The 23,376-nt window shown below is 46.3% G+C and overlaps 1 protein-coding gene across 1 annotated transcript in view; it reads left to right on the top strand.

The window, feature by feature from the left end:
- LOC120027279 (tax1-binding protein 1 homolog A-like) overlaps nucleotides 1-23,376 on the top strand; it is a 48,359-nt gene that overhangs the window by 14,640 nt on the left and 10,343 nt on the right. The window contains exons 6-13 of the mRNA XM_038972196.1: nucleotides 7,583-7,731; nucleotides 7,880-7,970; nucleotides 8,056-8,241; nucleotides 8,397-8,648; nucleotides 17,461-17,637; nucleotides 18,239-18,261; nucleotides 18,467-18,524; nucleotides 19,003-19,239. Of these exons, the coding sequence (XP_038828124.1) occupies nucleotides 7,583-7,731; nucleotides 7,880-7,970; nucleotides 8,056-8,241; nucleotides 8,397-8,648; nucleotides 17,461-17,637; nucleotides 18,239-18,261; nucleotides 18,467-18,524; nucleotides 19,003-19,239 (1,173 nt within the window). The remainder of the gene's footprint in view (nucleotides 1-7,582; nucleotides 7,732-7,879; nucleotides 7,971-8,055; nucleotides 8,242-8,396; nucleotides 8,649-17,460; nucleotides 17,638-18,238; nucleotides 18,262-18,466; nucleotides 18,525-19,002; nucleotides 19,240-23,376) is intronic.

Below are 23,376 nucleotides of genomic sequence, written 5' to 3'. Positions count from 1 at the left end.
AAGGCACACACCTGTCTATGTAAGGTCCCACAGTTGACAGTGCATTTCAGAGCTAAACCAAGCCATGAGGTTGAAGGAATTGTCTATAGAGCTCCGAGACGACAGGATTGTGTCGAGGCACAGATCTGGGGAAGGGTACCAAAACATTTCTGGTCCCCAAGATCACAGTGATTCATCATTTTTAAATGGAAGATGTTTGTAACCACCAAGACTCTTCCTAGAGCTGGCCGCCCGGCCAAACTGAGCAATCGGGGGAGAAGGGCCTTGGCCAGGGAGGTGACCAAGAACCCGATGGGCACTCAGACAGAGCTCCAGAGGTCCTCTGTAGAGATTGGAGAACCTTCCAAACGGACAACCATATCTGCAGCACTCAACCAATCAGGCCTTTATGGTAGAGTGGCCAGACGGAAGCCACTCCAAAGTAAAAGGTACATGACAGCCTGCTTGGAGTTTACAAAAGGCACCTAAAGAACTATTTTGCCTGAACAACATTCTCTGGTCTGATGAAACCAAGATTGAACTCTTTGGCCTGAATGCCAAGTGTCACGTCTGGAGGAAACCTGGCACCATCCCTACGGTGAAGCATGGCGGTGGCAGCATCATGCTGTGGGGATGTTTTTCAGCGGCAGGTACTGGGAGACTAGTCAGGATCGAGGGGAAGATGAACAGCGTAAGGTCCAGAGGGATCCTTGATGAAAACCTGCTCCAGAGCACTCAGGACCTCAGACTGGGGTCAGGACAACGACCCTAAGCACACAGCCAAGACAACGCAGGAGTGGCTTCGGGACAAGTCTCTGAATGTCCTTGAGCGGCCCAGCCAGAGCCCAGACTTGAACCCGATCGAACATCTTTGGAGAGACCTGAAAATAGCTGTGCAGCAACCCTCCCCATCCAACCTGACAGAGCTTGAGAGGATCTGCAGAGAAGAATGGGAGAAACTCCCCAAATACAGGTGTGCCAAGCTTGTAGCGTCATACCCAAGAAGAGTCAAGGCTGTAATTACTGCCAAAGGTGCTTCAACAAAGTACTGAGTAAAGGGTCTGAATAGTTATGTATTCATTTCTGCAACCCTGTTTCTGCTTAGTCATTATGGGGTATTGTGTGTAGATTGATGAGGAAAATAATAACAATTTAATCCATTTTAGAATTAGGCTGTGACGTAACATAATGTGTAAAAGGTTGAGGGGTCTGAATTATTTCCAAATGCACTGTATATTGTAGTCAGGAAGCTGTACAGAGAGGGGGAGCAGGAGAGACACCTGTGAGTCGATATAGTCGGTCGGTGCCAGTTCCTCTTCAGTGATCACAGGTTAAAAACATCAAAGGCCTGAAGTTTGTGAATGATCTCTGACCATGTTTGAACACACAAAGCAGTGTGTGTGTGTGTGTGTGTGCTTCTCTGTGTGAACTGTGTATTTGCAGAGTGTCATTATTTTTCTTTTTTTTTCTTTGCTTGTTTGTGTGTGTGTGTGTGTGCCAGTCTCTCTGTCCCTCTTTAACGATCTTAGTCACTGGGCCTGAACGCTAACGGGATACGGTCTCCCAAGCATCTGGCGTCAGGGCGATTCCATCTCAACCGCAGAGTAATCAAATATGACGTCAAGCCCACACACACACACAGTCAATCCCACAAACTACTCCGCCTCCCCCCACACACACATTCTTATTCACCCGCACAGACACACACTAACAATGCCACCCGCTTGCAATGTGTGTGGAATGAGAGACTGGTGTCCACAAAACCACCTGAGGGAAACAAGGCCCACCCCAGCTTTAGGGACAAACATGACTCAGTCACGCCATTCTACTAGGGGAACTACTATCTCTCTCGCCCTCTCTGTGTTTTTCTCTTTCTCTCTCTCCATCGCTCTCTCTTTTTCTTTCTCTCGCTCTCTCCCCCTCTCTGGCTTTCTCCTTTTCCTGTCTCATCTTTCATCTTAGTGCACCTGCTGAGAATGACTTAAATGTTGTAATTAATTTTTGTTGTGCTGTAGAGTGAATAACCAAACAGCCAGGGGATGATATATGATGATGTAGGAACCAGTCTCTTACTGCCCCCTGGTGCTTTCTCTTAGACATGAACTTTGCTTGAAGTGTGTGTGTGTGTGTGTGTGTGTGTGTGTGTGTGTGTGTGTGTGTGTGTGTGTGTGTGTGTGTGTGTGTGTGTGTGTGTGTGTGTGTGTGTGTGTGTGTGTGTGTGTGTGTCTCTCTCTCTCTCTGTAGTATGGGAAAGGGGGATACCTAGTCAGCACTGATTAAAATATCCTTTAGCTGGAACATGAAAACATAAGTACATATTTTGCGGCTGCTAGTTTTACGATGACACTTTTTATAAGGTCTTTATGCGCTGCTGAAGTGCCTCCCAAACGTCTGCAGTTAAATCATACGGCCATCCAGGGATCCAAGCCCAGAGGGAGACGAGGTGTGTGTGTGTGTTTATATATTTTTCGTATACTGCACCTGTCTGTTTGCATCTGATGCACAAGTGTGTGTGTGTGTTGAGAGATGGATGGGTGTGTGTAGGCATTCTTGTCTGTCAGGTGCAGTGTGTGTTGTGGGTGATTTAATGTCCTCTACTTCTCAACATGAGCTTGTTCCAACAGGAGAGATCACTGGCTGGACCAGGTACAGGATAGTACTGGCTTCCTCTCTCTGTCGCCTGTCCTATTCAGAACATTAGTAGGGAAAACTAGTACTGGCTACCTCTCTCTATCTCCTGTCCTATTCAGAACATTAGGAGGGAAAACTAGTACTGGCTACCTCTCTCTATCTCCTGTCCTATTCAGAACATTAGGAGGGAAAACTAGTACTGGCTTCCTCTCTCTGTCTCCTGTCCTATTCAGAACATTAGGAGGGAAAACTAGTACTGGCTTCCTCTCTCTGTCGCCTGTCCTATTCAGAACATTAGGAGGGAACACTAGTACTGGCTTCCTCTCTCTGGGACCTGTCCTATTCAGAACATTAGGAGGGAAAACTAGTACTGGCTTCCTCTCTTTGTTCGCCTGTCCTATTCAGAACATTAGGAGGGAAAACTAGTACTGGCTTCCTCTCTCTGTCTCCTGTCCTATTCAGAACATTAGGAGGGAAAACTAGTACTGGCTTCCTCTCCCTGTCTCCTGTCCTATTCAGACCATTAGGAGGGAAAACTAGTACTGGCTTCCTCTCTCTGTCTCCTGTCCTATTCAGAACATTAGGAGGGAAAACTAGTACTGGCTTCCTCTCTCTGTCTCCTGTCCTATTCAGAACATTAGGAGGGAAAACTAGTACTGGCTTCCTCTCTCTGTTCGCCTGTCCTATTCAGAACATTAGGAGGGAAAACTAGTAATGGCTTCCTCTCTCTGTCTCCTGTCCTATTCAGACCATTAGGAGGGAAAACTGGTACTGGCTTCCTCTCCCTGTCCTATTCAGAACATTAGGAGGGAAAACTAGTACTGGCTTCCTCTCCCTGTTCGCCTGTCCTATTCAGATCATTAGGAGGGAAAACTAGTACTGGCTTCCTCTCTCTGGGACCTGTCCTATTCAGAACATTAGGAGGGAAAACTAGTACTGGCTTCCTCTCCCTGTCGCCTGTCCTATTCAGAACATTAGGAGGGAAAACTAGTACTGGCTTCCTCTCTCTGTCACCTGTCCTATTCAGAACATTAGGAGGGAAAACTAGTACTGGCTTCCTCTCTCTGGGACCTGTCCTATTCAGAACATTAGGAGGGAAAACTAGTACTGGCTTCCTCTCTCTGTTCGCCTGTCCTATTCAGAACATTAGGAGGGAGAACTAGTACTGGCTTCCTCTCTCTGGGACCTGTCCTATTCAGAACATTAGGAGGGAAAACTAGTACTGGCTTCCTCTCCCTGTTGCCTGTCCTATTCAGAACATTAGGAGGGAAAACTAGTACTGGCTTCCTCTCTCTGTCGCCTGTCCTATTCAGAACATTAGGAAGGAAAACTAGTACTGGCTTCCTCTCCCTGTCGCCTGTCCTATTCAGAACATTAGGAGGGAAAACTAGTACTGGCTTCCTCTCCCTGTCACCTGTCCTATTCAGAACATTAGGAGGGAAAACTAGTACTGGCTTCCTCTCCCTGTCGCCTGTCCTATTCAGAACATTAGGAGGGAAAACTAGTACTGGCTTCCTCTCTCTGTGTCCTGTCCTATTCAGAACATTAGGAGGGAAAACTAGTACTGGCTTCCTCTCCCTGTCGCCTGTCCTATTCAGAACATTAGGAGGGAAAACTAGTACTGGCTTCCTCTCCCTGTCGCCTGTCCTATTCAGAACATTAGGAGGGAAAACTAGTACTGGCTTCCTCTCCCTGTCGCCTGTCCTATTCAGAACATTAGGAGGGAAAACTAGTACTGGCTTCCTCTCCCTGTCTCCTGTCCTATTCAGAACATTAGGAGGGAAAACTAGTACTGGCTTCCTCTCCCTGTCGCCTGTCCTATTCAGAACATTAGGAGGGAAAACTAGTACTGGCTTCCTCTCCCTGTCGCCTGTCCTATTCAGAACATTAGGAGGGAAAACTAGTACTGGCTTCCTCTCCCTGTCGCCTGTCCTATTCAGAACATTAGGAGGGAAAACTAGTACTGGCTTTCTCTCCCTGTTCTCCTGTCCTATTCAGACCATTAGGAGGGAAAACTAGTACTGGCTTCCTCTCTCTGTCTCCTGTCCTATTCAGAACATTAGGAGGGAAAACTAGTACTGGCTTCCTCTCTCTGTCTCCTGTCCTATTCAGAACATTAGGAGGGAAAACTAGTACTGGCTTCCTCTCTCTGTTCGCCTGTCCTATTCAGAACATTAGGAGGGAAAACTAGTAATGGCTTCCTCTCTCTGTCTCCTGTCCTATTCAGACCATTAGGAGGGAAAACTGGTACTGGCTTCCTCTCCCTGTCCTATTCAGAACATTAGGAGGGAAAACTAGTACTGGCTTCCTCTCCCTGTTCGCCTGTCCTATTCAGATCATTAGGAGGGAAAACTAGTACTGGCTTCCTCTCCCTGTCCTATTCAGAACATTAGGAGGGAAAACTAGTACTGGCTTCCTCTCCCTGTTCGCCTGTCCTATTCAGATCATTAGGAGGGAAAACTAGTACTGGCTTCCTCTCTCTGTCACCTGTCCTATTCAGAACATTAGGAGGGAAAACTAGTACTGGCTTCCTCTCTCTGGGACCTGTCCTATTCAGAACATTAGGAGGGAAAACTAGTACTGGCTTCCTCTCTCTGTTCGCCTGTCCTATTCAGAACATTAGGAGGGAGAACTAGTACTGGCTTCCTCTCTCTGGGACCTGTCCTATTCAGAACATTAGGAGGGAAAACTAGTACTGGCTTCCTCTCCCTGTTGCCTGTCCTATTCAGAACATTAGGAGGGAAAACTAGTACTGGCTTCCTCTCTCTGTTGCCTGTCCTATTCAGAACATTAGGAAGGAAAACTAGTACTGGCTTCCTCTCCCTGTCGCCTGTCCTATTCAGAACATTAGGAGGGAAAACTAGTACTGGCTTCCTCTCCCTGTCGCCTGTCCTATTCAGAACATTAGGAGGGAAAACTAGTACTGGCTTCCTCTCCCTGTCACCTGTCCTATTCAGAACATTAGGAGGGAAAACTAGTACTGGCTTCCTCTCCCTGTCGCCTGTCCTATTCAGAACATTAGGAGGGAAAACTAGTACTGGCTTCCTCTCTCTGTGTCCTGTCCTATTCAGAACATTAGGAGGGAAAACTAGTACTGGCTTCCTCTCCCTGTCGCCTGTCCTATTCAGAACATTAGGAGGGAAAACTAGTACTGGCTTCCTCTCCCTGTCGCCTGTCCTATTCAGAACATTAGGAGGGAAAACTAGTACTGGCTTCCTCTCCCTGTCGCCTGTCCTATTCAGAACATTAGGAGGGAAAACTAGTACTGGCTTCCTCTCCCTGTCTCCTGTCCTATTCAGAACATTAGGAGGGAAAACTAGTACTGGCTTCCTCTCCCTGTCGCCTGTCCTATTCAGAACATTAGGAGGGAAAACTAGTACTGGCTTCCTCTCCCTGTCGCCTGTCCTATTCAGAACATTAGGAGGGAAAACTAGTACTGGCTTCCTCTCCCTGTCGCCTGTCCTATTCAGAACATTAGGAGGGAAAACTAGTACTGGCTTCCTCTCCCTGTCTCCTGTCCTATTCAGACCATTAGGAGGGAAAACTAGTACTGGCTTCCTCTCTCTGTCTCCTGTCCTATTCAGAACATTAGGAGGGAAAACTAGTACTGGCTTCCTCTCTCTGTCTCCTGTCCTATTCAGAACATTAGGAGGGAAAACTAGTACTGGCTTCCTCTCTCTGTTCGCCTGTCCTATTCAGAACATTAGGAGGGAAAACTAGTAATGGCTTCCTCTCTCTGTCTCCTGTCCTATTCAGAACATTAGGAGGGAAAACTAGTACTGGCTTCCTCTCCCTGTTCGCCTGTCCTATTCAGATCATTAGGAGGGAAAACTAGTACTGGCTTCCTCTCTCTGGGACCTGTCCTATTCAGAACATTAGGAGGGAAAACTAGTACTGGCTTCCTCTCCCTGTCGCCTGTCCTATTCAGAACATTAGGAGGGAAAACTAGTACTGGCTTCCTCTCTCTGGCACCTGTCCTATTCAGAACATTAGGAGGGAAAACTAGTACTGGCTTCCTCTCTCTGGGACCTGTCCTATTCAGAACATTAGGAGGGAAAACTAGTACTGGCTTCCTCTCTCTGTTCGCCTGTCCTATTCAGAACATTAGGAGGGAGAACTAGTACTGGCTTCCTCTCTCTGGGACCTGTCCTATTCAGAACATTAGGAGGGAAAACTAGTACTGGCTTCCTCTCCCTGTTGCCTGTCCTATTCAGAACATTAGGAGGGAAAACTAGTACTGGCTTCCTCTCTCTGTCTCCTGTCCTATTCAGAACATTAGGAGGGAAAACTAGTACTGGCTACCTCTCTCTGTCTCCTGTCCTATTCAGAACATTAGTAGGGAAAACTAGTACTGGCTTCCTCTCCCTGTCTCCTGTCCTATTCAGAACGTTAGGGGGGAAAACTAGTACTGGCTTCCTCTCCCTGTCGCCTGTCCTATTCAGAACATTAGGAGGGAAAACTAGTACTGGCTTCCTCTCCCTGTCGCCTGTCCTATTCAGAACATTAGGAGGGAAAACTAGTACTGGCTTCCTCTCCCTGTCACCTGTCCTATTCAGAACATTAGGAGGGAAAACTAGTACTGGCTTCCTCTCCCTGTCTCCTGTCCTATTCAGAACGTTAGGGGGGAAAACTAGCCAGTGTGTTTGAAGGGAAATATGCCTGACATTCATTATCACACAGCATTTCCATTGATTGACAAAGGTGCAAACTCAGGGGGGCCAAGCATCTGTAGGATTTTGCTCCTCCCGACCCTTGTACTTGATTGATCAGTTAAGGTCATTGATTAGATAGGAACTCCCCTCACCTGGTTGTCTAGGTCTTATTGAACACAAATTGAAAGGAAACCAGCAAACACTCGGCAGCCCTCCAGGAACCAAGTTTGACACCCTTGGTCTGACTGGACTGACTTCCTGTGTCTGTGATTGGTTGACAGTGTGATTGACAGGTTAAGTGTCCTGTGGTGTGATTGCAGGAGCTGCTACGCTCCTCCCAGGGCCTGTCAGAGGAGAGGGGGGAGGTGAGGAGGAGGCTGCAGGAGGCCACAGACCGGGTCAGACAGCTGGAGGAGGACCTACTGGGAGTCACACAGAGGGGACTGCAGAAAGAGACCGAACTGGACTGGTGAGGAGGAACACACACACTGGAAGGAAAGGAACTGGACTGTTGAGGAGAAATGCACACACCATAGATACTCTACAGAGAACTAACATTATTGATGTTATTGCAGTAGAATCCTCTATCTGTTGTGATGGTTGTTGTTATTGTCCAGTCTGAGAGACAGGTTGAAGAAGCTGACAGCAGAAAGAGACAGTCTGGAGACTCAACTGAAGAACGAGAAGGACGAGAGGGACCTCTACAAGGTGAGAGGATACACTCTGTGTGTGTGTGTGTACGCAGTTGTATGTCTGTGAGTTTCTAATCTTGTGTCCGTGTGTGTGTGTGTAGGGCCACCTGCGCAGCACGGAGCTGGAGAACACCAAGCTGAGTGCAGAGCTGCAGATGCTGAAGGCTGTGGAGCTCAATAGAGAGGTGACCATCGCTCAGTTCCAGGAAGAACTGGACAGGCTCCGAGCCTGCGTCACTCAGAAGGACCGCCTGGAGAAAGAGCTGCACACACACGCTGTCGACAAGGTGAAGGGAGTGTGTGTGTGTGTGTGTGTGTGTGTGTGTGTGTGTGTGTGTGTGTGTGTGTGTGTGTGTGTGTGTGTGTGTGTGTGTGTGTGTGTGTGTGTGTGTGTGTGTGTGTGTAAATGTGTATTAACCGGTCTGCTCTGCCTTCTCTCCAGGCTGAGATGGGTCGTCTGAGGGAGCAGCTTCGCCAGTGTGAAGAGCAGCTCCAGGGATCTCGCCAGCAGGCCGCCATGTTGGCGTCGGAACTCCGTGACTCAGCGAACGCCCGCGATCGCACCATGACCGAGCTGTACCGCGCCCGCCTAGAGGCCGACGCCCTCCGTGCCAGCCTGGCCGATGCCCAGGCCGAATGCCGGAGGATGGAGACGCAGTTGGACCACATGAGGACCACCTCCCAGCAGGAAGTGGTAAGGGGACCATAACAGAAATGAGAAGATGGTAAACTCCATTCAATTCATATTAACGGCCCTTGTGCATGTTGCCCCTACGTTGTAAATGGACTGTGTGGTGCATTCTGGGTCAAGGAGTGAATGGGAGTCAATTGGGCGCTAGCACAAAACACAACATTAGCATGAATTACATGAACAAGAAGCACATTACAAATCTTTTCAGAGATGTGAGATAAATAACTTGTTCTATGGAATATCGTATAGTCAAGGAAAATAGGCATGTTTAGTTAAGGAAAATAGGCAGGTTTCTTGACTCACCCTGACTTTTATGAAGGGATTGGGTGATTATTAGCTTAGTAACGGTGTGACGCAGCATGACAACGTGAACGTGATTGGTCAACAGTCTGCTGGGCGGGGCATTAAACATTCCCCCATTCATTGGTCAGGGAGATTACCATCTCCTAATTTCTTCAAGTATATCAAATTTTATTGGTCACATACACATGGTTAGCAGATGTTATTGTGAGTGTAGTGAAATTCTTCTGCTTCTAGATATGACAGTGCAGCAGTATCTAACAGGTAATATCTAACAATTCCACAACAAAACCTAATACAATCTAGTAAAGGAATGGGATGAGAATATATAAGTATAAAACATATGGATGAGCAGTGACAGAGCGGCTAAGATGCAATAGATAGTAAAGAATAGATAGTGAAGGATATAGTATACATTATATACACATGAGATGAGTAATGTGAGTTATGTAAACATTATTTTTTTTTGTAACAGTATTTTTATTGGAATTTCACAATTTTCACCCATATTAAGAGATACAACAATAGAGACAAAGCAAAAAAAACAGCACTCACTTACACATACCTGCGTATATATATATATATATATATATCCTACATACATACGCATACATACACACATACATACATACACACACATACCCACCCATACATACGTACACCTTTTTCCTCTCCCCGCTCGGCGCTTCTCTCACCCCATCCCCATCATTGCGTCTCTCAATACATACATTTTAAACAAACTTACAAACAGAAATTAAACAAAAAATCTCAGTTTAAACTAAGAAGTTAGGTTCCACACATGGAACGTACAGTGTAATTCTGAATTACATAGATCACCACCATGCTAAGAGAATCCTTGCAGCATAATAGCTGATACCTCAGGTTCTAGGTAATTTAAATAAGGTTCCCATACTTTGTAGAACTGATCTGTTTTAGAATGCAATGTACATGTCAGATATTCCAGAGGCACCCATTCAAATAGTATCTTATGCCAATCTTTAATAGAAGGAACCTTATCACTAATCCACTGTAAAAGGATGTTTTTCCTCGCTGCAAAGGTAAGGATGTTGTAAAGCCTCCTCTTACCCACAGAAGTAACATGCCTACTAGGGAGACCCAACAGTAAAGAAACTGGGTCCAATTCTAGATCAACCCCTAGGATCTTTTCAATTTCTTGCAGAACACCAGACCAGTATCGTTGTATTTTGGTACATGACCATAAACAATGTGTTAGGGTGCCTGTATCAGTTTTGCATTTAAGACACTGAGGAGAAGAGGAAGAGGGGCTAAAGGCATGTCTGCGATTTGAGGATATATGCAATCTGTGTATTATTCTTAATTGGATTTCTCTAGTACGATTACATATAGATATTGTTTTTGCATATCTCCAAATGTCCTCCCACATCTCTTCGTCAATAGTAACAGACAATTCTTTCTCCCACACTTGTTTCACCCTCTGTGTGTCGACAGCAGAAAAGGACCTTAAAGCATCATAAAACAGACTTACAGACATTTTCCTTTGTGGGAAAAAAAGCATTATTTCAATGACAGACATATCAGGGTTGCCAATTAAGGTGGTGCTCTTCAAAATATAATGTCTTACTTGTAGGAAGCAGAAAAAGTCCTGCTTTGGGAGTCGATATTTCTCGACCATCTGCTCAAATTACAATAAAATCTTATCAGCAAATAAGTCCTTTAGTCTGCGTATGCCCTTATTAAGCCAAAAGTTAAAGCCAGCATCCAGCAATCCTGGACCAAAATCTGGGTTGTTAAGAATTGGGGTAAGAGCAGAGGTTAGTTTGGACCTTCCCAGGAAGCGTTGAACTGACCTCCATACTTTGAGTGTTTTAAGTGTAATAGGATTATTGCAGTGATCTTCTACAGACTTAAAACTTCTGAAAAATAAAAGATCATGTAAGGGGTATTTTGAAAAAGAAGTCTCAATGTCTAACCAAATAGAGGAGTCATCGTTTGTGATCCAATCAGAAATATAACATAGGTGGGCACACCACTGATAGAACCTGATATTGGGCAGATCCAAGCCACCCATAGAACTTGGCAGCTGCAATATTGCCACCTTAAGTCTTGGCTTGCGTTTACTCCATATAAAGGAACTTAGCCATCCATTTACATCCTTTATTACCTTATTGGAGAGTAATACTGGGATCATTTGGATTGGGTAAAGTAGTCTAGGTAAAATGTTCATTTTCAAGAGGGATATTCTACCCAACCAAGAAATCGGGAGAGAGTTCCAGCGCTCCAGATCCTGTCTTATTGTATCAAACAAGGGAACAAAATTGTCTCTGTACATTTGCTGGAATTTAGGAGTTACAAATATACCCAGATACGTAAAACCTGAAGGAGACCATTTAAAAGGGAAGGGGGGAGAAGTATTAGGTACAGAGTGAAGGTTACCAAGTGGCATAGCCTCTGATTTAGTTAAGTTAATCTTGTAGCCTGAGAATTTGCTGAATAATTCAATAATATTAATAAGAGATGTAGTTGAAGTCTCGGGACTAGAGATGAATATCAGGACATCATCAGCATACAAGCTTATTTTATGGTAAACATCACCAATGAGCAGCCCCTGTATAGCAGGCGTTACCCTGATGGCCTCGGCCAGTGGTTCCATAACGAGTGCAAATAGGAGAGGGGACAAAGGACAGCCCTGTCTGGTACCTCTGTTTATAGAGAAGCTATTTGACCTTAGCCCATTAGTAAGGACAGCAGCCCGAGGATCATCATATAAAACTTTCACCCATTTTATAAAGTTGTCCCCTAGACCAAATGTATTTAGAGCAAAGAATAGGTAAGACCACTCCACACGATCAAATGCCTTCTCAGCATCTAGGGAGAGCACAAGACCATCCATAGCACTTTGTTGGTAGGCTTGAATTACATTAAGAAGCCGCCTGACATTGTTGCATGACTTACGGCCCTTAATGAAGCCAGTTTGGTCTCCTTTCACAATTAGTGGCAGTGAGTCCTCTAATCTTGTGGCTAGAATTTTAGAAAGCAATGTTCCATCCATATTCAGAAGGGAAATTGGTCTGTACAAGGAACAAGACTCTGGACATTTTCCCTTTTTGAGAATAAGTGATATGTTGGCTTCACTCAGCGTTTGAGGGAGCTGGTCATTTGAAAATGAGTGGTTAAACATATCACGCAATGGCTCAAGGATCAGGCCATGGAACTCTTTATAGAACTCACTACAAAACCCGTCTGGTCCTGGGGCCTTACCATTTTGCAGATTCTTAATTGCGAACATTATCTCTTCCTCTGTAATAGGGGCATTAAGGAGAGACCTCTGTTCTTCGGAGATAGTAGGGAGCTCAATCTTAGAAAAGAAGTTCTCCATTAATTTGGGTGCATCATTTGGCAGTTCTGAGGCATAAAGATTTGCATAAAATTTCTTAAATGAGTCATTTATCAATTTATTTTCATATAAATGATTGCCATCAGAATCAGTAATAGTAGCAATTGACTGTGAGTCAGATCTCTTTTTAGCTAGGTACGCCAAGTACTTTCCTGGCTTATCGCCATGTTCATATAGCTTTTGCCTGACAAATCTCATTTTCTTTTCAGCGTCCTGTGTTAGGAGAGAGTCCAACGTTGATCTAAGAACTGATATTTCCTTTAATAGGGCAGGAGTGGGAGTTTTAATATAGTCCTTCTCTTTAGTTCCTAATTCACCCTCTAACGTTTTTTGCTTTTCACGCTTTTTCCGCCTCTTAGTGGCTGTGTATGACATAATCAGACCCCTGGCGTACGCTTTACAGGTTTCCCAAAGGAGCGAGGGGTTATCTGTTGATTGAGAGTTAATAGAGAAAAATGCTTTAAACTCTGTAATAAAATATGATGTGAATGTATGGTCTTTAAGGATGGTTGTATTCAACCTCCAATGTCTTGACAGATTGAATGCCCCATTGAGTTTTATGTCCAGGATCACCTCTGCATGATCAGATATGACTATGCTTCCTATCCTAGCGGATAAAACAGACTGCAAAGACGTCCTGGGCATAAAAAAGTAATCTATTCTAGCCTGACATCCATGAGGTGCAGAGAAAAAAGTGAACTCTCTGTTGGAGGGGTGAAAAGTTCTCCAAACATCAGCATACCCCAGATCCTCACAAATAGCTTTAAGTGACTTAGCTCGAGGAGAGAGTGAAGCTATACCGCTGGGAAACTTATCAATAAGAGGGTTCAACAAACAATTAAAATCTCCTCCAACCATTGCAGTGTCTGAGTTTAATTCTGAAAAGTCTAGAAATACCTTAGTGAGGAAATCAGGGGGGTGGGCAGGGGGGAAGTAAATATTCATTATGGAAATGTTCTGCCCTTGTAAAGTACCATTAATTATAACAAAGCGACCAAATTTATCTTTCACACAATTCAAGACCTTAAGTGGTAGGTTATTTTTCACAAGAATTGCTACACCTCTACTTCTGGATGTAAATGATGAGAAAAACACTTGACCAAACCCCCCTTGTTGTAATTTCAGATGCTCCTTATCATCCAAATGAGTTTCTTGCAACAGGGCAATATCAATATTTTATTTTTTCAAAAAAGACAGTACCTTCTTACTTTTAATGGGGTTATGGCTCCCTCTAATGTTCCATGTACATACACGCAGTCTGTTACCTGGCATTGCACTTTGACCATTCATTATCCAGACTGAATCGTACTGTAAAAGTGGGGTGGTACCTTTTTCCATGTGTTGAACTCTCTTCTATCTCACCGAGCATAAACAAACGATATAAACCCTGAATTCGAACTATACTAAACCCAAAAATGAAACATGTAAAGATCCAAAAAGGGGTTTTCCCACTAGCTAACATGCAGGGGATTTCAACTTTCCAATGTAGACTCTTAAATCTGCATTGCCACTCAATAGCCTCATTCTTTATATATATGGAAATGAAAATCAATAGAAGAAGATTGAGGCTCTTCCACCTAAAACCAAGCCTGGGCACCAATATAGATTCACACATATCTCAGCCTGAGCTATAGCGGCAGTTACTTTAGCAAGAAAAATAATAAAGATACGAATATTACTGAACCGGAGCACGTGAGAACTCACACCACTGTTTCATGATCAGATTCAAATAAAATAAAAAAGTTATCCAATGCCGCGGAGGTGCAGCTTAGTTATTTACCCGAGAGAGTCAATAAACGCAGCAGCCTCTTCAGGTGTGTAGAGTTTTTTAGGCGATCCGTTGACCATAATCTTCAATGTGGCCGGGTACAGCAGTGTGTAGTCCATCTTCATTATCTTGAGTCGAGCCTTCGCCTCATCAAACCCTTTGCGTCTTCGTACAACCGCTGTGGAATAATCATTGAAGAATGAGACCTTTGGACCTTTTACGTTGACTACCGTCAGAACCGATGTTTCTAGCCGCATCCATGACGCGCTGCTTGTCGGTGAAGTTCTGGAACTTTATAACCACCGGCCGTGGGCGCTGGTTGGGACCGGGTATCGGTGCTTGAGAGCGATGGGCTCTGTCCAGCTTCACACGACCAGCCTTAGTGTCTATTTGTAGGTAGTCAGGGATCCATTCCTCAAAAACATTTACTGAACGTGTCCCTTCAGAATTTTCCGGGAGTCCCACAACACGAATATTGCATCTGCGTCCTCGATTATCCAAGTCGTCAATGTGCTCCGCCATTTCGCGCACCTGTTTCTCAAGTGCTTTTATCTTAGTGTCCATAGATGTAGTTGAAGTTTCCACTGTAGCAATTCTTCCTTCCGCCTCATCAACACGCTTGACAACCCTCTGTAGTTCAGCTGAATGGCCTGCTATTGCTTCCAAGATTGTTCTTATCTTAACATCGATCACTTTAGTAATGTTATCCGTCTTCTTTTGAATCACCAGGTCCATTGTGCCTGGATCCGCAATGGTGTTAGCTTCGCTAACGTAAGCTAGCTCCTCCTGCACATCTACAGGGATGGTGGTTTTGGTCGAGGTCTTAGTAGTTCTGCTGGGCATGTTGTCGGAGATTTTTGAAAAATAGCCGTCAAGACTCATTGTAGGATAACTTATTTAGCCAATTCTACCACTTTTTCAAGCTAGGAGATTAATGTAAAAATATAAATTTTACGAATGCCACGGGAGCTCGCTGAAACACAGTGTTCTCTCTACGGCGCCATTTTGTCCCCCCTTATGTAAACATTCTTAAAGTGGCATTATTAAAGTGACTAGTGTTCCATTTATTAAGTGGCCAATGATATCAAGTCTGTATGTAGGCAGCTGCCTCACTGTGTTAGTGATGGCTGTTTAACAGTCTGATGGCATTGAGATGGAAGCTGTTCTTCAGTCTCTCGGTCTCAGCTTTGATGCACCTGTACTGACCTCGCCTTCTGGATGATAGCGGGGTGAACAGGCAGTGGCTCGGGTGGTTGATGTCCTTGATGATCTTTTTGGCCTTCCTGTGACATCGGGTGTTGTAGGTGTCCTGGAGGGCAGGTAGTTTGCCCCCGGTGATGCGTGGTGCAGACCGCACCACCCTCTAGAGAGCCTTGCGGTTGTGGGCGGTGCAGTTGCCGTACCAGGCGGTGATACAGCCCGACAGGATGCTCTCAATTGTGCACCTGTAAAAGTTAGTGAGGGTCTTTTCAGCCTCCTGCGGTTGAAGAGGCACTGTTGCGCCTTCTTCACCACACTGTCTGTGTGCGTGGACCGTTTCAGTTTGTCGGTGATATGAACACAGAGGAACTTTCTCCACTGCTGTCCCATCAATGTGGATAGGGGCCTGCTCCCTTTGCTGTTTCCTGAAGTCCACGATCATCTCTTTTGTTTTGCTGACATTGAGTAAGAGGTTATTTTCCTGACACCACAATCTGAGGGCCCTCACCTCCTCCCTGTAGGCTGTCTCGTCGTTGTTGGTAATCAAGCCTACCACTGTAGTGTCGTCTGCAAACTTGATGATTGAGTTGGAGGCGTGCATGGCCACGCAGTCATGGGTGAACAGGGAATACAGGAGGGGGCTGAGAACACACCCTTGTGGGGCCACTGTGTTGAGGGTCAGCGGAGTGGAGATGTTGTTTCCTACCTTCACCACCTGGGGGGCGGCCCGTCAGGAAGTCCAGGACTCAGTTGCACAGGGCGGGGTCGAGACCCAGGGTCTCAAGCTTAATGATGAGCTTGGAAGGTACTATGGTGTTGAATGCTGAGCTGTAGTCAATGAACAGCATTCTTACATAGGTTTTCCTCTTGTCCAGATGGGATAGGGCAGTGTGATGGCGATTGCATCGTCTGTGGACCTATTGGGTGGTAAACAAATTGAAGTGGGTCTCGGGTGTCAGGTAAGGTCGAGGTGATATGATCCTTGAATAGTCTCTCAAAACACTTAATGATGACAGAAGTGAGTGCTACAGGGCGATAGTCATTTAGTTCAGTTATCTTTGCTTTCTTAGGAACAGGAACAATGGTGGCCATCTTGAAGCATGTGGGGACAGCCGACTGGGATAGGGAGAGATTGAATATGTCTGTAAACACACCAGCCAGGTGGTCTGCGCATGCTCTGAGGACGTGGCTAGGGATGCTGTCTGGGCCGGCAGCCTTGTGAGGGTTAACATGCTTAAATGTCTTACTCACATCGGCCACGGAGAAGGAGAGCCCACAGTCCTTGGTAGCGGGCTGCGTCGGTGGCACTGTATTGTCCTCAAAGCGCGTAAAGAAGTTGTTTAATTTGTCTGGGAGCAAGACGTCGACGTCCGCAACGGGGCTGGTTTTCTTTTTGTAATCCGTGATTGTCTGTAGACCCTGCCACATACGTCTCGTGTCTGAGCCGTTGAATTGCGACTCTACTTTGTCTCTATACTGACACTTTGTTGTTTGATTGCCTTATGGAGGGAATAACTACACTGTTTGTATTCGGTCATTTCTGACCATAGATATCCACAGACACATTCATACAGTTGAACCAGGAAGTAGCTTCAGGCTTGAACTTTGGAGGATTCCTCTCATGGATTTATCTTTCTCAGTTTTGTAAAATAGAAATAGAAGATTAATTTAGAACTGCTATGTGCTGGAGACAAGTTTAGTAACTGAATATCAACACTGAATTATCTCTTTGTGCTGAACTACTCCCCCAATCCCCTCCCTCTCTACCCCCTAACTCTCCCTCCCCCACCTCCCTCTGTCTGCTCCACCCTCCCTCTCTACCCCCTAACTCTCCCTCCCCCACATCCCTCTGTCTGCTCCACCCTCCCCCTCTACCCCCTAACTCTCCCTCCCCCACCTCCTGTCTGCTCCACCCTCCCCCTCTACCCCCTAACTCTCCCTCCCCCACTCCCTCTGTCTGCTCCACCCTCCCTCTCTACCCCCTAACTCTCCCTCCCCCACATCCCTCTGTCTACTCTCCCTCCCCCACCTCCTGTCTGCTCCACCCTCCCCCTCTACCCCCCTAACTCCCTCCCCCATCTCCCTCTGTCTGCTCCACCCTCTCCCCTAACTCTCCCTCCCCCACCTCCCTCTGTCTGCTCCACCCTCCCCCCTAACTCTCCTTCCCCCAGGGTGTGGGGACCTCCAGTGAGGGGGGGTGTGTGGTGTCTGAGGCGGAGGCTGAGCTACAGAGAGAAGTGGAGGAGCTGAAGCTGCGTCTCCACATGGCCGCTGAGCACTACAAGGAGAAGTACAGGGAGTGTCAGCGGCTCCGCAGACAGGTGGCCAAGATCAGCGAGGCCCAGGGGGTGAGTGTCTGTCTGTCTGTCTGCAATACTGTAGTACACCACATCGTCACAGCGCCATCTTGTGGTACATTTGATTAAAAAAAAAACATTTGAGTAATTTAGCAGATGCTCTTATCCAGAGCGACTTACAGTTAGTGCATTTATATTCAGATAACTAGATGGGACAACCACATATCACAGTCATAGTACGTACATTTTCCCACAATAAAGTCAAAGCTAGTAAGGGGATAAAGTCAAGTGGGAGTGTTCGTTCACAAAAGGCTTTTATTTTCTCGAGGTGGGGAGGAGGTGGTGCTGTGGGATTATTTAATGTACTCTTTGAAGTGGGAGGGTTTCAGATGTTTTCAGAAGATGGGCAGGGATCTGCTGTCCTAGCTTCAGGGGGAAGCTGATTCCACCATTGGGGTGCCAGGACATAGAAGAGCTTGGACTGGGCGGAGACCAAGAGACCAGAGGTGACAGAATGGAGTGCTCGGGTTGGGGTGTAGGGTTTGAGCAGAGCCTGAAGGTAGGGAGGGGCAGTTCCTCTTGCTGCTCTGTAGGTGAACACCATGGTCTTGTAGTGGATGCGAGCTTCAACCGGAAGCCAGTGGAGTGTGAGGAGGAGCGGGGTGACATGGGAAGGTTGAACACAGAGAGTCGCGGTAGTCCAGATGGGCCTTTTTGGTGGAGACTACGGTTTTGCCGGAACTCTCAATTTTGAACACGTATGAACACAGAAGTTAATCATGCAGCTGACCAAATGGTGAGGAATAGGGTGCAGCCTAGTTGAGTCTGATGTCCACAGATTGATTCAACTTGTTTTCTCATGTTTGTAGGAGTCAAAGAGAAACGCTGCCACTGAGAAGACACAGGAGCCACTGACACCCAGTCCAGAGTCACCTACAGCAGGTATACACTCACTCACACACACTCACACACTCACTCACTCACTCACTCACTCACTCACTCACTCACTCACTCACTCACTCACTCACTCACTCACTCACTCACTCACTCACTCACTCACTCACTCTCTTTAATACTAAATGCTCTAACGTGTATATGTTTACAGGCAATCTGTCTGCAACTGTGCTGAGAGGAGACAGTGAGAGGCCGGTAGTCCCTAACCGGAGTGACAAAAACAGGGAACACACACACACTTACGCACAGACCGACGCACACACCAACGCACACACCAACACATTCTCCGGCATGGAGACCATGAGAGCTGGGGAGAAAGAGTGGAAGGGGCGGAATGGGGAAGAGATGGAAAGAGAAGTGAGTGGAGAGGAGGAAGGGAAAGAAGATGGGAGTGTGGAAGAGGAGAGGAAGGAGGACAGGAGTGGAGGAGAGGAGAGGAAGGAGGACAGGAGTGGAGGAGAGGAGAGCATGAGCATGAAGATGGAGAGTTGGGTGGAGGTGGAGAATGAGAGGAAGAGTGCTGAAGAGGTGGATGAGAGGAGTGTGGAGGATGAGGGGAAGAGTGTGGAGGAGGTAGAGAAAGAACAGACTCGTTCGGTGGAGTTGGAGCTGGCGAGGATGGAGGAGAAGTGGGCGGAGCAGTGTGCTATCAACGAGACGCTTAAGCAGAGACTGGCCAATGAGGAGGAGCGATTCAGGGTAAGTCATCAATGCATACACACACACTATTCTCACACACACGGTCATGCTCACATTTAAGAACAATAGTTGTACACACACACAAACACAACAGTCTCTCTGCCAGGCTGATAAGGTTGTGTCTATGTCAGCCCTGTGAGGTCAGCTCAGTCTATATTGTTCCTCCTCTGGTCCCCATGTTCCTCTGGACTGGCTCAGTGTGTGTCTGTGTCTGTGTGTGTGTGTCTGTGCGCAAACAAGTGTGTGTTTCTCATGAGTAAGTGTGTACTTCTCTCAGAGTCAGTTAGGCGTGTGTGTGTGTTTGAGTTCTGTGAGTGAGTGTATGCTCATCTGTGCAGTAAATAGTAGGCTCTTTCCTTTGATAGTCTCCAGATAGAGGTAAATACACAGACACAGTTAGTAACCCTAGCCCTAATGGTCTGGAGAGAGGTAAATACACAGACACAGTTAGTAACCCTAGCACTAATGGTCCGGAGAGAGGTAAATACACAGTTAGTAACCCTAGCACTAATGGTCCAGAGAGAGGTAAATACACAGACACAGTTAGTAACCCTAGCTCTAATGGTCCAGAGAGAGGTAAATACACAGACACAGTTAGTAACCCTAGCCCTAATGGTCCGGAGAGAGGTAAATACACAGTTAGTAACCCTAGCACTAATGGTCCAGAGAGAGGTAAATACACAGTTAGTAACCCTAGCACTAATGGTCCAGAGAGAGGTAAATACACAGTTAGTAACCCTAGCACTAATGGTCCAGAGAGAGAAATACACAGACACAGTTAGTAACCCTAGCCCTAATGGTCCGGAGAGAGATAAATACACAGTTAGTAACCCTAGCACTAATGGTCCAGAGAGAGGTAAATACACAGACACAGTTAGTAACCCTAGCCCTAATGGTCCAGAGAGAGGTAAATACACAGACACAGTTAGTAACCCTAGCCCTAATGGTCTGGAGAGAGGTAAATACACAGACACAGTTAGTAACCCTAGCTCTAATGGTCCGGAGAGAGGTAAATACACAGTTGGTAACCCTAGCCCTAATGGTCTGGAGAGAGGTAAATACACAGACACAGTTAGTAACCCTAGCCCTAATGGTCCGGAGAGAGGTAAATACACAGACACAGTTAGTAACCCTAGCCCTAATGGTCCAGAGAGAGGTAAATACACAGACACAGTTAGTAACCCTAGCCCTAATGGTCCGGAGAGAGGTAAATACACAGACACAGTTAGTAACCCTAGCACTAATGGTCCAGAGAGAGGTAAATACACAGACACAGTTAGTAACCCTAGCTCTAATGGTCCGGAGAGAGGTAAAGACACAGACACAGTTAGTAACCCTAGCTCTAATGGTCCGGAGAGAGGTAAATACACAGACACAGTTAGTAACCCTAGCCCTAATGGTCCGGAGAGAGGTAAATACACAGACACAGTTAGTAACCCTAGCCCTAATGGTCTGGAGAGAGGTAAATACACAGACACAGTTAGTAACCCTAGCTCTAATGGTCCGGAGAGAGGTAAATACACAGTTGGTAACCCTAGCCCTAATGGTCTGGAGAGAGGTAAATACACAGACACAGTTAGTAACCCTAACCCTAATGGTCCGGAGAGAGGTAAATACACAGACACAGTTAGTAACCCTAGCTCTAATGGTCCGGAGAGAGGTAAAGACACAGACACAGTTAGTAACCCTAGCTCTAATGGTCCGGAGAGAGGTAAATACACAGACACAGTTAGTAACCCTAGCCCTAATGGTCCGGAGAGAGGTAAATACACAGACACAGTTAGTAACCCTAGCCCTAATGGTCCGGAGAGAGGTAAATACACAGTTAGTAACCCTAGCACTAATGGTCTGGAGAGAGGTAAATACACAGTTAGTAACCCTAGCACTAATGGTCCAGAGAGAGGTAAATACACAGACACAGTTAGTAACCCTAGCCCTAATGGTCCGGAGAGAGGTAAATACACAGACACAGTTAGTAACCCTAGCCCTAATGGTCCGGAGAGAGAGACACACACACAGTGAAGAGGAGTAGAGGAGATGCATCAGAGGTGAAGGGAGGATAGAAGGAAAACGAGGGGAAGGAAGGAGATAATAAAAACGAGGCATAGAGCAAGGGAGAGAATTGAGAGGGAGACCTGCTCGTCAAAAATGTCATTCCAAAATCATGGGCATTAATATGGATTTGCTATAACAGCCTACACTCTTCTGGGAAGGCTTTCCACTAGATGTTGGAACATTGCTGCAGGGACTTGCTTCCATTCAGCCACAAGAGCATTAGTGAGGCCCGGCTCGCAGTCAACATTCCAATTCATCCCAAAGGTGTTCGATGATGTTTTGGTCTGGGCTCTGTGCACGCCAGTCAAGTTCTTCCACACCGATCTCGACAAACCATTTCTGTATGGACCTCGCTTTGTGCACAGGGCATTGTCATGCTGAAACAGGAAAGGGCCTTCCCCAAACAGTTGCCACAAATTTGAAAGCATAGAATTGCTAGAGCTGCCCCAGTCTCTGGAGTGATGGCGACGCGTGATTCATCACTCCATAGAACGCATTTCCACTGCTCCAGAGTCCAATGGTGGCGAGCTTTACACCTCTCCAGCCGAAGCTTGGTATTGAGCATGGTGAACTTAGGCTTGTGTGCGGCAGCTCAGCCATGGAAACTCATTTCATGAAGCTCCCAACTAACAGTTCTTGTGCTGACGTTGCTTCTAGAGGCAGTTTGGAACTCTATAGTGAGTGTTACAACCGAGGACAGGCGATTTTTATGTGCTTCAGGACTCGGCGGTCCTGTTCTGTGAGCTTGTGTGGCCTACCACTTTGCGGCTGAGCCGTTTTGTTGCTCCTAGACTTTCCACTTCACTATAACAGCACTTACAGTTGACCAGGGAAACTCTAGCAGGGCAGAAATTTGACAAACTGACCTGTTGGAAAGGTGGCATCTGATGACGGAGCCACGTTGAAAGTCACTGAGCTCTTCAGTAAGGCCATTCTACTGCTAATGTTTGTCTATGGAGATCGCATGGCTGTGTGCTCGATTATATACACCTGTCACCACGGGTGTTGCTGAAATAGCAGAATCCAGTCATGTGAAGAGGTGTCCTCATTAATCTACACACAATACCCCATAATGACAAAGCAAAAACAGATTTTTTTTTAAGTCTTGAAAATGTAAAGAAAATGTTTTTACTGAAATATAACATTTACATACTGTAAGTATTCAGACCCTTTACTCAGCACTTTGTTGAAGCACCTTTTGCAGCGATTACATTGCGTCTTCTTGGGTATGACGCTACAAGCTTGGCACACATGTTTTTGGGGAGTTTCTCCCATTCTTCTGTGCAGATCCTCTCAAGCTCTGTCAGGTTGGATGGGGAGTTGCTGTACAACTATTTTCAGGTTTCTCCAGAGATGTTTGATCGGGTTCAAGTCCGGGCTCTGACTGGGCCCCTCAAGGACATTCAAAGACTTGTCCCGAAGCCACTCCTGCATTGTCTTGGCTGTGTGGTTAGGGTCGTTGTCCTGTTGAAAGGTGAACCTTCACCCCAGTCTGAGGTCTTTCCCTTGATCCTGACTAGTCTCCCAGTACCTTCCGCTGAAAAGCATCCCCACAGCATGATGCTGCCACCACCATGCTTCACTGTAGGGATGGTGCCAGGGTTCTTCCAGACGTGATGCTTGGCATTCCAATTCAATCTTGGTTTCATCAGACCAGAGAATCTTGTTTCTCATGGTCTGAGAGTCTTTAGGTAAACTCCAGGCGGGCTGTCATGTACCTTTTACTGAGGAGTGGCTTCAGTCTGGCCACTCTACCATTAAGGCCTGATTGGTGGAGTTCTGCAGAGATGGTTGTCCTTCTGCAAGGTTCTCCCATCTTTACTTAGGAACTCTGGAGCTCTGTCAGAGTTACCATCGGGTTCTTGGTCACCTCCCTGACCAAGGCCCTTCTCCCCCGATTGCTCAGTTCGGCCAGCTCTAGGAAGAGTCTTGGTGGTTCCAAACTTCTTCCATTTAAGAATGATGGAGGCCACTGTGTTCTTGGGGACCTTCAATGCTGCTGAAATGTTTTGGTACCCTTCCCCAGATCTGTGGCTCAACACAATCCTGTCTCGGAGCTCTATGGACAATTCCTTCGACCTC

This window comes from Salvelinus namaycush, chromosome 32 (genome assembly GCF_016432855.1).
Source record: "Salvelinus namaycush isolate Seneca chromosome 32, SaNama_1.0, whole genome shotgun sequence".
In the NCBI taxonomy this organism is placed as follows: domain Eukaryota; kingdom Metazoa; phylum Chordata; class Actinopteri; order Salmoniformes; family Salmonidae; genus Salvelinus; species Salvelinus namaycush.
Note: the sequence above shows the minus strand (reverse complement) of the source record. Positions and strands in the feature narration are given on the sequence as shown.